General features: G+C 43.3%; 3 protein-coding genes across 3 annotated transcripts; 2 read left to right on the top strand and 1 right to left on the bottom strand.

Annotated features, from left to right (window-relative positions):
- Window positions 1–1,471: 1,471 nt before the first annotated feature.
- On the bottom strand, window positions 1,472–2,657 carry SERLADRAFT_471201 (uncharacterized protein; the record flags this gene model as incomplete). The annotated part of the gene is made up of 5 exons (XM_007319964.1): window positions 1,472–1,597; window positions 1,660–2,013; window positions 2,076–2,100; window positions 2,154–2,339; window positions 2,389–2,657. The coding sequence occupies 5 exons, from the start codon at window positions 2,627–2,629 to the stop codon at window positions 1,582–1,584; spliced, it is 822 nt and encodes a 273-aa protein (XP_007320026.1).
- SERLADRAFT_471200 (uncharacterized protein) lies at window positions 2,622–3,356 on the top strand (the record flags this gene model as incomplete). The annotated part of the gene is made up of 3 exons (XM_007319963.1): window positions 2,622–2,951; window positions 3,003–3,099; window positions 3,213–3,356. 3 exons carry the CDS (start codon window positions 2,885–2,887, stop codon window positions 3,277–3,279), a joined length of 231 nt encoding a protein of 76 aa, XP_007320025.1.
- Window positions 3,357–3,643: 287 nt separating this feature from the next.
- SERLADRAFT_371075 (uncharacterized protein) lies at window positions 3,644–5,286 on the top strand (the record flags this gene model as incomplete). The annotated part of the gene is made up of 8 exons (XM_007319962.1): window positions 3,644–3,713; window positions 3,777–3,919; window positions 3,989–4,103; window positions 4,256–4,400; window positions 4,451–4,534; window positions 4,654–4,715; window positions 4,779–4,882; window positions 4,942–5,286. 8 exons carry the CDS (start codon window positions 3,644–3,646, stop codon window positions 5,284–5,286), a joined length of 1,068 nt encoding a protein of 355 aa, XP_007320024.1.
- Between the last annotated feature and the right edge of the window lie 9,007 nt (window positions 5,287–14,293).

Genomic DNA, 14,293 nt, shown 5'->3' with positions numbered 1-14,293 from the left:
GCCGTTACGGTCCTTTGAGCCCACATTCACTTCATCCCTCGCCAACAACAGCTTGACAATTTCCACATGACCTTGGGAAGCTGCTTGCGAGAGCGATGTCAAAGCATTATTGTCCTTTGAATCCGCGTCTACTTCATCCCTTGCCAACAACAGCTTCACAATGTCCACATGCCCCTGGTAAGCTGCTCGCATGAGCGGCGTCCAACCGTGGTCGTCCTTCGAGTCCACATCTATTCTGTTCCTTGCCAACAGCAGCTTGACGATGTCCACACGCCCCCGGTAAGCTGCTTGCGAGAGCGGCGTCTGATTATTAGTGTCCTTTGAGTCCGCATCCACATCATCCCTCTCCAACAGCAGCTTGACAATCTCCACATGACCTTGGAAAGCTGCTTGCGAGAGCGGTGTATCACGATTATTATCCTTTGGGTTGACACATACCTCACGCACTGCCAATAGCACTCGAACTACCTCTATTCTCCCATAATACGCTGCAGCACCAAGTGGTGTGTCATCGCGAAGATCGTTCCTCGAATTGATGTCATGACCTCGATCAAGTAGTAACTTCACCACAGAGGCATACCCTTCTTCTGCAGCAATGAACAATGGTGTTCTATTCTGGCTGTCTCTTCGATCGACAGCAGCGTCGTTCCCTAGCAAGTAATCGATAGTCTGTTCAAGACCGAAGTAGGCACACAAATGCAATGCTGAACCCCCCTTGAAGTAGCGAGAGTGTATGAGTTTCAGGGCATTCTCAACGTTCGCCTCACAACTTAAGAATTCGCGGATCACCATCGGGATTGTCTTCTCAATACTCCGTGCGTGGCGGCCCCAATTTTGTCGTGCATAAAAGATGAAGCCTTGGCCGCGGTAAAGGTCAATAAGACGTACATCTTTCGGTGGAAACACAGAGAGAGCGTCTAGGCATATATTGGTGATTTGCGCTTGGGGGTCTGGGAAAGCCCAATCTCCACGTTTTACTAGATATTCCTGCGCAGAGTAATCTAATGAAAACAGATTTAAGTAATAGCACTTGGACCATGCATCAAGTAACTTACGGACCAAACGGCATACATCTGTGTTTTCATCAGCAATAAGTATGCCAGCACAGGCTTCCATTATCGTCTCTTTATCCACCAGGTCATCAGCATTGATCTCACGCAGACCAGTTGAAAAGGCTAGGGCTTCCTGAAGCTCCGTGAAAAACAGCGGTCGAGAGGCAAAAACAATCAACGTGATGGCTTTCTTAGCTAGTTCTCCATATCGGCCTTCATATATCCGTTTCATAGTTTTGTCATAAGCACCTCCCACCTCCTTGGGGAGATTTTCAAGAGCGAGTCGAATATCATTACGAGTGACTTGGTGTGCTAGTAGGTCCACGTGCATACGAGATAGCAGAAACCTTCATTGGCATGTTAAGATCTGGTGTCTGTAAGAATAAATATAACTCTATGGAGCACTCACATGCCTTGAGCCTCTCTTATCAGACGCTCAATGGCTTCTTCTCTCAAAGCGTCACCCAACAGCCTGTCCAATTGTGTCCGCAAGCGAATACGGTTTGTGATATAGTTGCGTACATCGTCTTCATGCGCACAAATATCTATGCGAAGAGCTTCGTGAAGGACTACCTTGATCGATGATATGTCACGAGAAGTCACTAACAAACTACCTTCCAGGGATTGCAGACAATGCAGCATCTCAGAACGAGTATCGTCATCCTCGGAAATCTCATCTAAAGCGTCCACAATGATGAAGACCTGGGAGTATTGTTTAATTTCGTTTATTAATGCGTCGCGAATCTCGGATAGAGTTGGACGGAAGTCTTGTTCTCGATGACGTTTGAATTCTTCGCTGATGCGCCCAAACGCAAGGGGGAAATCTTGTACAAGCTGTTTCAGAAGACTTGCAACGAGATTACAGGCGGTCTGCCCCGAATGTTCCTTATAGTTGCAATAAATGTAAACCACAGTAGCATCGTTATCTCTGTTCTTCTCGAGATGATTAATGATGTATGACCTAGTAAAAACGTACGTGATGACCGCTCAAGATGGATTTAATTGATTTGCTGCTAGACTTACGCAAGAACAGTCTTCCCAGCACCAGCTAGATGACTCGGCATATTGGCATGTAGATCGTGATTGTGATAGTGCACTTACGAATCCCAGGACACCAAAGGGTTTTCAGATCACCTCTTAGCCACTGTTTAAATGTCTCATTCTCCAGCACCCATCCTCCCGTTCCCTCTCGCCAAATCCCACGAACTTCACTCTGCGTTTGGCGAAAATTCAGAGGGGATAGCCAGTTTTCAAAGTCCTGGCGTTCTTTCAAGGCAGCTGAGATATCTACTGTACTGTATTAGACTACATTCGGGCAGAAGAGGATATGTCAGACCGTAGTTGTTGATGGTGGTGTGAATGGTTTGAGGGCCATGAGCTTCGTTGTTGATTTGAGGACCATGGACTTCGTTGAATCTACCAAAGCGAGCGTCGACAGAATGAGATTGTGCCACCATGCCCCCGACATTAACATCGCCAACATGCGAGGGCGAGGCCCCCGGAACACTCATGTCACAGTCGAGGTCGACTCTAAAAAAACTGGAACTTGAGCTCGACACCTCTGCGATGGGGCACATATACTTTAGTTTATCATATGGCGCGCACGGATGATAAGAGGCAACGTGGTTACAGGTTGCGCAACCTCAATTTATCCATGACTTCACGCCAAAACCAAATTTGTAAGACCACAATGATGACCGACAGTTACGGATATCGATGATGGCGATGACTTGGACGCCCGTGGCGTGGATTTCGACAAGTTTCTTATCAGGAATGTCTGTCAGTATCTTTGATTTGCATCTGATAAGTTGCAGAACTGATGTTCATGATGAATGGGTCTTGGAATGGTGCAAGCGCAGCATCGTCGTCATGTGAACATATATTCACCGGTATCTCAAGGTACGACGTGGTTTGGTACTTATATGTACTCAGCTGGAGGAACATTCCCAGCCTCCCACAGGGCGAACCTCCGAAAGTCAATCGCTGCCGACTATCAGCAAAATCCAAGTGCGTACTACGGCCCACAGTCTGATACCTTTTCAGTAAGGTAAATAAAATCACTAACAATAAATGACTCCGCTCCCAATATTATCCATTGTTGCTACACCTCTTCGCTTCCACTCGCCCTTCAATCGTGCTGTATATCTGATTACATTTCAGTCTGAGGAGCAAGGGATATGCTTTTTGGTTAGCCCTTGTCTCGCAGCCAAGCTCAAGGTATGTATGAGAACTGCAATTATTCTCTGTATCGTTATACAGCCTAACGTCTGCATCCAATAAATACCATCATCCGTTGAAGCTTTACTAAAGCAAAGGATAATTGAAAACCGTACACGCGGGGAATCACACTGTCGGTATATCATGAGGCCGCTTTTCTCGCCATCTTGGTCCAAAATGTTAATACTGTCAAGCAAACAATACCATTCTCGAATTCCAGATATAAATAGTGCCTTTCCAAAATCGTCAGGACCAGCTGGCCTACCGATAAAAGCCTGTCTGGCTTCGATTTCAAGGCATAACGAAGTTTTCCCATCCCCTCATATACGCGAGGCCAACTACAGCAATAGTTCAATATAACGATATAAAGTGCAATGCCTGTACCAAGCACATCACTTCCTGAGTGTGCACGCTATATCCCTCCACCTACCACTCAAGAGAATTGTACGTCTTTGCCGTCATCTAAAGGATACTTTGTCGATGACCTCTAGGATGTACTTTTCCCAGTGGACTTTGCGGATCTTGCTATCATTGATTTAGCCAAGGCTCAGACTCCAGAAGGTCGTGCAGAGCTTTATCCTGAAGTGCGCGATGCCTTACGCTCGAATGGATTCGTGTACGCTATCAACCACGGATACACGCAAGCTCAGGTAACTCACCATCTCTCCAGCTTTCTTTCCACCAATCTCAACTGCGCGCTGTACCACTTCTATACATAGCGTGACCGAATCTTCGATATAGCCGATGTGCCTTTCACAGTTGTGCCCCCAGATGAGATGAAGACGTACACGGCGAATATCGCAAAGGTGGGATACTATCAAGGTTACAAGGCTCGTCGGTATTGGGTAATGCTACCATATCATTTTGCCTGAATTTCGAAAAGTTTAAACGAAAGACTTACCATGACAGCGTGTTGATACTGAGAATCAAGTTCTCGACCAGATCGAACACTATGGAAGTAAGTTTCCGGCACATCTACCTGTAAGGCTCGGTAAGCGTTAACATGGTGCATTTTGTAGTCAATAGAAACGTGTACAAGCGTCCTCATCCACAAGCTTTACGCCCCTTGATGCCTGAAATCGATGCCTTTGCTAGACACAACCATACCAATGTTCTTCAACCAATCCTAAAGTGAGTCACGGATAACTATTAAAAAAGTGCCTGTTCACGCTTCATGACAGGCTGCTGGCGCTCAGCCTTGAGCTCCCAGAAGATACTCTGGTGGAGAAACACAAGTTTGATGTAGCTGGGGAGACAGCAGGTCAGTGCTTGTCGAGTTATATGCGGACAGCGATATAATCATCCACCATGAGCAGTACGTTTCATGAAATAGTGATTTTCCCCCTACACGTTGTAACCACGGATTCCACTGACACATCACCAGCTACAAACGGTCTGAGGAAGAAGAGAAGCTGTCGAAGAATGTGTGGTTGAAGGGACACACCGGTTAGTATCATCCTACAGTGACACTGGCAGGGAAAGTCTCATTGATAATTTTGCTAAATGTAGACGTCGGTAGCGTCACCATCTTGTGGAGTCAGCCTGTGGGTGGTCTACAGATCCTGTCAAAGGATGGAAAGTGGAAGTGGGTAAGGCACATAGACAACGCACTGGTAAGGCATCTCCGTCTAAATTGGTTTTCTTCATCATTCCAAATGACACGATGCTCAAGGTGATCAATACTGGCGACGCTATGGAGTTTTTTTCCGGTGGATATTACAAACCTACCATCCATCGTGTGGTACGACCTCCTGGAGATCAGCTCGCTTACGATCGTCTTGGAGTATTCTACTTTTCGATGCCCGATGATGATGTTAGGCTCATTCCTCTCGTTGAGAGCCCTGTATTACAGCGTGTAGGTGTGGAGCGTCGATGTGCAGACGAAGATGCGCCTTTGTACGAGCAATGGAGGAAGGATAGAACTACTTCCTATGGACGTACAGAATTGAAGAAAGGCACAGAGAAAGGTGTGGAAGAGCAGATTGTTCGTGGTATCGTCGTCAAGCATTATAACTAGTATTTTCGCTTTCAGGTTCTCGTCAATTATTGCGTACAAGTGTTTGGTTTATTTTTTATTTTTTGTCTTTGAAGATATACGGTTTATCTGCTTCATCCAAATGCATTCCAGACTGCGAGGAGATCCTCTCCAGACCTCATCTCATACCTAACTTACAGACTATCGTGTCTGCCTGTGCTCTGCACTAGCAAATGGGATGCGAGATACTTGGGTATGTGAAGATATCGATAGGGTCCCATCTTGGGGAGATCCATCCAACCGAAAATGTAGCCTTCTTTTAGTCTTATCCACAGTAAGGCCTCGTAGCAGGGAGGCCCCCTTCGGTCAAATCCGTGTTGGCGGCATCACTCGGCAGGACATTGCTTCACTGTTAACCCCATAGTAAGACTTAGCACCATATAGAATTCATCACCCAGCAAATAAATAAATCTATCTTCTGTCATAATCTGGTAGACCGTCCAGCTATGGATTTGACCAGGCTCACTCTCAAATGCCAAGTTTAAATCAGTGTCCCATAGTTGTCCACCGGTCCTCCAAAATCACAGGTTGAGAGCTAGGCTAGAATGTTAGCAGGAATATCCCAGTTGATAGTTGTACCTACGGAAGTCCAGGATGCTACTCACTGATTGAGGTGGTATGCTGGGTGTTCTTAGAGGCTTTGGTCAACATATTTGTATCTTGAGGGTTGGCTGGATAAAACTGAATAGATGATTATTTGCATCTTATCATTCTAGTTGCTATTATATTAATTTATTTCAATCTTCTGAACACCATATGGGGAATTAACAGGTAAAATAGCCATCAAAATGACAGTTACAGACACCAAAGGGAGGCTCCCTGCATTCCACCCTTATTGTGGAGCAGACCTTATACAAGGTACTATATCAACTATATACATGTATTAGGTCTGCTATTGGAGACTAGCCTTCTTTAGTCCATGTATACCCAATCACTGTTGGAGAACAATTCTATGTCTATCAATGCTCTGTTCCCTTGATAATTAATATTGATCTTGATCTGATCTGTGTGTTTGATTGTAGGCAATGTTGGTTGAGAACTAAAGGTTCTTTGGGATCAAAACATGCCTTGAAAGAGAAAATTATATTGAGGTGAGCTGTAGGGCGGGAGGGTACCTTACAGATCACTCAGGTTGATTTTACACTTTGTAGAATCAAGGGCAGTGTGTTGAACTAAAGTCTGGGGATCTCTGACAGATTATGCGCTGGATTGTGTTCAGTGTTATCATGCACCAAAGTTGATTGGTAGCATGGACAAGTGTTAATAATGAAGCAAATATTCAAAAGACTTGCCTTTGCACCACACAGGCACAGTGCCATGTGGAATAGTAATTAATATTGCCTTTTTCAAACTTGTGGCTGATCAGCACCATCTCTATTAGGCAATCAAGTTGGGCTCACCTTTGCTTTCCATTCAGTACTTTCTGCATTTTGGCATTTTGGCAAATTTTTGCATTGCCACTGGCTACACATTGCACTCTTGCTTCCATTGTTCCCCCTTACCCTTCTTCTCTTACTTAGCCCCACTGTGGGCCCTTTACTCTCTTTTCTATTCTCAACAGATAGCCATTTCTGGATCCCCATCAACTTTTTGTCACCTCTTTGCTCTTTCTACTTTTCTTCCTTGCCCCTCCTCCACACCTGATGTCACTGCTTTTTATCTGCTCCCATCGCCAATCCATCAACCACCATGTGCCATTTTGGATTTCAGCAAAGCCCCAGCAGCCGGTCCAATTGGGCAACAGCTCCATCTTCATGACATCAATCTTCCATCATCTACTATTAAATCATTGCCTTTCTTTTCTTTTACTATATAAACCCCTGTATCCTACCTTGTAAAAAAAAAATCCAATCCAGACTTCCAATCCAGACTTCTTCTCTGTCTCTTATCTCAAGTTCACTACTCACTGTTACTTGTGATCCAGTGTGGTCACAGCACTTTCCACTGCTACTACTGTCAATTGCTGTTATTGTTACTCTCCATTTCTGAAGTCATTGTTACCCCTTTTGATTAGAGTCCTTCTGAGCACTACAGTCTGTGCGTCAGGAGCCTGCTATCACTGGGAACTTCATCACCTTGTCACCTTGTCTTTCTCAAATCTACCTTGTGCTACAATTAGCAAGGTAGTGCTTGTCTATACTTGTCACAAAGCCCCTATCATTCTATCTTCCCACTATCCCTCCTCCTCAAAACCCACACCCACACGTTTCTGGGTTTTACATGTATATACTGTCGGAGGAGTGGGAGCTCGTAAGGAGTAACTTGTAATATAGGTACAGAAATCCATGCAGACAATTATCTAGTGAAGGGAAATTGTATGTGGGAGGAGTGTACCATAAGGTCTAAACTGAAGAATCTATGAGGAGTATAAAAATGTGCATAGGAAAATGTATAGCAGACTACAAGTCTGGTGTAGGAGTATCAGAGTAGATGCCCAGAGTATCATGGGTACAGGGTTATACCAACCAGCAGGACAAGAGGAGTGTAATCCCAAGAGTACCAAAGATTCAGGGGGTTCAGACCTGAGAAATGTCCTCTTTGGAGATTCTGGAGTTCTGCCTTCTGGCATGGATATGACATGCAAAAATAGAGATAGACTTGGAAAGCAAAGAGTTTTTAGCAGATGAGGATGAGAGCAGGCTTTCTAACCGTTTTAAATATTGGGGACATCAAGTGGAAGGAGGATTAATGGACAATTTTTTTTAATAATCCTGGCTTTGATTAAATAAACTTGCATTTCTAACTCTTTCAAACTGAAGCCTTACCAAGAGCCTTACCCCCTTGTCACTCCCAAAACACCTCCCCCACAATCTCTAGAAGCCGCTGCAGAAGCTCTAGAACCAAACAATCTATATCAATTTGCAGGACCAGAAGACTTTCCCCCTCCACCTCAGAATCCATCACCCAAAAAACCCACATTCAACAATTGATTTGATCAAGAGTCTTTAGACCTTGAACCCAACCTAGCAACAAGAATATTCAACAAACCAAATCATGGCAGCAAAGCTGTCCTTGCCTCCCCTCCATTTGAATTTATTGGCAAAAAGGAAACCTACGTTAACCAGAAGAACACATTAGCTGATTACTTTTCCGCTTATCCCAAAAGTTTTGAAACTGATTCCTCTAAAATCCTCTTTGCATTATCCTACATCTCATCCAACAAAGCTAACAAGTTGGAAAGCAAACTTCAACAAATAAACTGCAGTGCTAGGAGATTTGTTTGCACCACGGAAGTGGGGAAGTATCTTGGAATTTATCAAGGAGCTAGATAGCAAATTTCTTGACCCCCACCTCAAGTTAAAAGCAGAAATTGTGCTTCATAACTATGAGCAAAGAGATATAATGGTTGATGCATACTTCAGAGGACTTAAATTAAAACTTATGGAAGCAGGATTGCTACCTGATGCAGAAGAAAGCTATCTATTTGTTCCTAGTATTCTTCGCCAAAATCTCTCTCAATTCCTCTGTGATTGCGTTTTGCAACAAGAAAACCTCTCTACTACATGTTACGATAACACAATTTTTGGACCTTCCCTTTACTTTTATTCTCCGCTTTAACTTTATACTTTAGCTTTCACACATGGTGCCACGCGGCACTTCCCCTTTCTCGCGCCGCGTTGCCTTCCTCTTATTTTGGACACAACTCTCCCACACAGTGGAGCTGGCCATGCGGGCTAGGCCCCATGACATCATCAGCCACTGTCTCTATCAACTGTATAGTACACATGTACAAACAACCCTGTAGTAGTATATAAACCCCAATAGATCCAGGAGACTCCTCAGCGAGTCCTCCTGTTGTATACCAACTAACTCACTGCATCTTAAGGAGTAACCACTCCCTCTTCATTTTCTCTATAATGTGTTTCTGTGTGCGCCAGAGTAACTAACTCTTGGTTGTTACACTACATATTTAGAATAGAAGGCAGCAGCCAGGAAATGGGAGCAACAGAACAAAGAACTTAATCTTGAAAGAAGGAGAGGCAGACTACCACAGCAGAGAATGCCACAGCCTCAGTATTAACAGTATAGACTGCGTTATCAACAGAATCAAAAACATGTTCCACCATCGCAAAATCCACAGACAGTACCGTGTACAGAGACGCAAAGACCACAATATATTTGTGACAACATCAACAAGATACAATTTTGGGGCACTGGAGCACAACCTCAAAAGCTACAACTCAAAGGAATAATGGTACAACCTATCAAAGGAGGGAGGTTGTCTTCACTAATGTTGTTAGACACTAGGAGAGGACTTGCTGAGTCCTTCCTCATGCATTGCTCAGGTATTTATTTTACAATACAGTGACTCCAAAAACCATTGCAATGTTTGGCCTAAATGCAGTGCGCTTTGCACACTGCCAATAGGCATAGTAAGTTTTCTCAGTTTTGGTGGGGTTGACACAAGTACTTGGTCTTGGCTACAAAATGGCTCCTGGGTCATGTGATTTTCCCTAGCAGCTGTGAAGATATGTCCATTTCAAAATAGCAAAACCATTGCAACAGTTTTTTCACTTTTGGTATTAAGGGAGATATCTAGGGAATATCAATACTTGGTATAGCCTCCTTTTGCCTTGAGCACTGCCTGAATCCTCCTAGGCAATGTTCATACTCTGCAAGCCTCCCCTTGAGACGACCCTACCTATGTTCAATAGGATTAATGTCAGAAGACTGTGTAGGCAACACCATAGTTCCAAACCCCTGCTCATCTTGAACTTTTTGCAGGTATGCTTGGGGTTATTGTCTTACTGAAAGATGATGTCAAAAAAATTGAGATCATAATACTGCAGGGTGTTCAGCAGCTCATCCCTCAGAATCTGAAGGTAAAAGTCCCCATCCATCCTACCATCAATTTTAGCAACATACCCAACTCTGTCATACAGCCCCAAATCATTATGGAACCTCCTCCAAACTTAACAGTTCCTGTTACAATACACAATTTTTTGGACCTTTAAATTCCATTCTCCTCTATAACTTTCTTCTACAGTTTTCACACCCTGTGCCATGCAGCACTTTCCATTTTGTTCAAACTCCGCCTTCTCACGCTGCACTGCCTTTTCTTATTTTTAGCTACAAGTATCTCACATAGTGGAGCTGGTCACATGGGCTGTGCCCCATGATATCATCAGCCACTGCCTCCATCAACTGTATAGTACACATGTACAAACAAGCCTGTAGTAGTATATATACCACAATAGATTCAGGAGACTCCTCAGTGAGTCCTCATGTTGTTTACCTACAACAAACTTAGTCCTATCCAAAGGGTAACCACTCCCGCTCATTTCCTCTAAAGCTTTGTCTGAGTTGTGCGCCAGGGTATAAAAACATTGGTTGTAACAGTTCCCTGTACTAGTCTATCACTGAGCCCCTCACCTGGCTTTTTCCACACCCACTTGCATCTATCTGGCCCCAGGCAATTGATTTTGGTCTCATCAGACCATACAACCTTCTTCCAATCCTTCACAGTCCAGTCCTTGTGAGCATGAGCAAAGTCTAACTTAGCCTTACAATGCTTGATAGAGAGAAGAGGGTGTTTCCAGTTAACCACAACCTTCATGCCAGTCTTTTTCAAGTGCTGGTGGATAGTGTTTGGGGAGAGGGGCTGGTTGATGATGTTGGTAGGGGCTTTGGTGATCTAGACAGCATTTTCTGCTTTGCAAGTGGAGATGGGATGCATGACATGGCAAACATTGGCAGGAGAAAGCTTGGATGGATGACCTTTAACAGAATTTTGCAGCTCAAAATGCTCTTTGGAGCAAAATATAGAGATGGTAGAGACATGTACACCAGTGGTAGAGGCAATGGACTGAGCAGTTTGACCTGCATCAAGGAGGTTAAGAATCTGGTTCTTTTGAGCAGGAGAGGGAGATTTTATGATAATGGTGGTTGAGAATAAAGAAGCTTGCAAACCTTTTTAAACTCAGACACAATGTTTATATGTGGATTTTTGTTTGTGAGATCAAACAAAGCCAAATATTCTATGGTACCATTGTAATCTCTGCTTCCAACTCAAAAATGAAAAAAACTATTGCAATGGTATTGCTAACTTGAAATGGATATATCTTCACAGCCGCTAGGCCAAATCACATGGCCCAGGAACAATTTTATAGCCAAGACCAAGTATTTTTGTCAACCTCACCAAAGCTCAGAAAAATGCCCACACCTGTTGGCAATGCACTTTGCACACTGTTTAGGCCAAACATTGCAATGGTTTTTGGAGTCACTACGCAGTTCCTTGTCACTGGTTGCTTCCATATATTGGAGAAAATGTTTGGCAGCTTCCCAGTGATGGCTCCTTGGAGCTGAGCTGTGTGTGCTTAGCATTCCAACAACATAAGCAATATCTGGGCGGGTTCCAAGCATGGCATGCATGAGGGAGTCTAAAATCGAGAGATATAACACTTGAAGCCCTTCAATATGCACCTTGTGTTGCACAATATCTTCCCCTGGAGCATTTGTGAGAAATTTTGATCCATGGGCCATTGGTGTCCATACTGGTTCGCAATTCTTTATTCTGGTATACTCCAGGTGTAACAACCAAGAGTTAGTTACTCTGGTGCACACAAGAACACACTATAAAGGTAGTGATGAGGGAGTGGTTACCCCTTAAGCTGCAGAGAGTTTGTTGGTATACAACAGGAGGACTCGCTGAGGAGTCTCCTGGATCTATTGGGGTATATATACTAATACAGAGTGTTTGTACTTATGTACTGTACATTTGATAAAGTTAGTGGCTGATGATGTCATGGGGCCTAGCCCGCATGACCAGCTCCACTGTGTGAGAGAGTTGTATCTAAAATAAGAAGAAGGCAACGCGGTACGAGAAAGAGGAGTTTGAACAAAAGGGGAAGTGCCGCGTGGCACCATGTGTGAAAGCTAAAGTGTACAAGGTTAAAGCGGAGAATGAAAAAGAAGGAAAGGTCCGAAAATTGTGTTATTGTAACACCAGGACTCTGTCAATGTATTGGCATTGCAATAGGGAGATTGTTTTGTTGAAATGAACATATCAAATATTTTGCTTCTCCAAGGACCCACATTGGAAATATGGATTCAAGTTTAGCTTTTGTGATATCCATGAACCAAGGTCTGTGGAAGAGTCTAGCGCATGAGCTAAGCCGATTCCCCATCTCGTTCTCCGTACTCTGTTACTCTGCCCCCATACTCTGTTACTCCGCCCCTGTACTCTGCAGTTCTGTTACTCTGAAAAGGCCACGGTTCTGACAGTTTTTCTTGGATGTGATACAGTCCTTGCTTGTGTGCGGCAGTGAGGATGAGTTCCTTCTTTTTCCAAACTTCACAAGCATTGGACCCTGCTGGAAAAAGTGTTGATAACCTCATTTTAGACAATTTGTGGGCATAAACAAGTGCCAAAGTGAAGTTTGGCACAAGTAAGACATTTGACAGTGCAATATTGTAGTCCTTCTTGCCAACAGTCACTTGTAGGATTACAGTTCCAATTCCAATGGCATTTATGGAGGCTCCAGAGTCAATGATGATTGTTGTTTTGGTTTTATTGGGTTCCAACACAAGGTAAGTGTGGCAACACCAACAAGATACAACCTTGGGGCACTGGAGCACAACATGTACTACAATACATGAGGTACTATACAATTGAGTCCAATGTCTATCATGTGACCATTCACATGTTGAGTCTCGACACTGGCCATATGATATGTCACGTGATCAGTCATGTAACTATGAAAAGTCCAAAAAGTAAAGTAAAGTAAATGGTCACATGACTTAAAAAATGAAAAGTAAAAGTACAGAAAATGTAAAATGTAAAGTAGGTACTGGGGTGTCTATTGTAACAGTAAGCTTGAATGTGTTTAGCAAGGGGCTTGGGAATATGTACATGTTCCAATGCAATATGACTCTATTCCTCCTTGGAGTCAGATCCAGATAATTGCTCCTCCTATGTTCCTTTATCCTTGCATTTTTCCTTTCCTTTAACCTTTCCCAGCTGACTGAAGTGCTTGACACTCTGAGGTGTTGTGTGATTTGACTTGTGGAAGTTTGATCATCTATTGTGTCACAATAGAGGTAAGTCTTTGGTGCTAGCAAGAAATGCAGCTAGCACTTTTTCTTTTTCTGACTTGACAACTACAGATTATTATACATCTGCACTCACTTGATTTCTGTACATTGAGTACATTTTTTCCACCCACCCACCCTTCCCATTGATACACCTTTTTATTTCTCCAAAAACTCACCTCATGCACAATAGGAATTCTGAAATCATGTAACCTTATGACATTGCATTTTTTTACCATATGTAATCATTACATGAAAGAACCAAGGGCTTTTTCTCACTAAAATTGAAGTGCCTCCTCAACGCTCCTTTGTAATATAAACAAAAACCCAAAAGTCCAAGGAGTTTCCCCAAGATTATTCTTATCCACTTGATAATTTTTGTTCTATCTATCAAACTTGTCATACAATGTCATCAAAAATTCCTTTGTTCAAAGTCCACACAAACTCCTTTTTGCAGACCGTTGTCCCAAGCATTTGTTATAGAACATGAGGCTAAAAAAACTGTCACAATACACAAATATTCGGACCTTTGATTTTCATTCTCCTCTTTAACTTTCTCATGTAGTTTTCACACACTGTGCCATGTGGCACTTTCCATTTTGTTCAAACTCCACTTTTACGCGCTGTGCTGCTTTTCTTTATTCTTAGTTACAAAGTCTTTCACACAGTGGAGCTGATCACACAGGCTGTGCCCTATGACATCATCAGCCACTGCTCCCATTAACTGTATAGTACACATGTACAAACAACCTGTCTAAAGGGTAACCACTCCCACTTACTTCACTTTGGCATGTCTGAGTTGTGCGCCAAAGTAACTAACTCTTGGTTGTTACACAAACCTTCCAGGGCTAAACATCTGGGTAGTACAATCACAACCAGAAGTTCCCATATCCAATGGGATATCCTTCTGGATTTATCTCTTTGGACTTGTAATTTTTGCTACATTCCCTACCCTAGT

Source organism: Serpula lacrymans (genome assembly GCF_000218685.1).
Source record: "Serpula lacrymans var. lacrymans S7.9 unplaced genomic scaffold SERLAscaffold_9, whole genome shotgun sequence".
Lineage (NCBI taxonomy): Eukaryota > Fungi > Basidiomycota > Agaricomycetes > Boletales > Serpulaceae > Serpula > Serpula lacrymans.
Note: the sequence above shows the minus strand (reverse complement) of the source record. Positions and strands in the feature narration are given on the sequence as shown.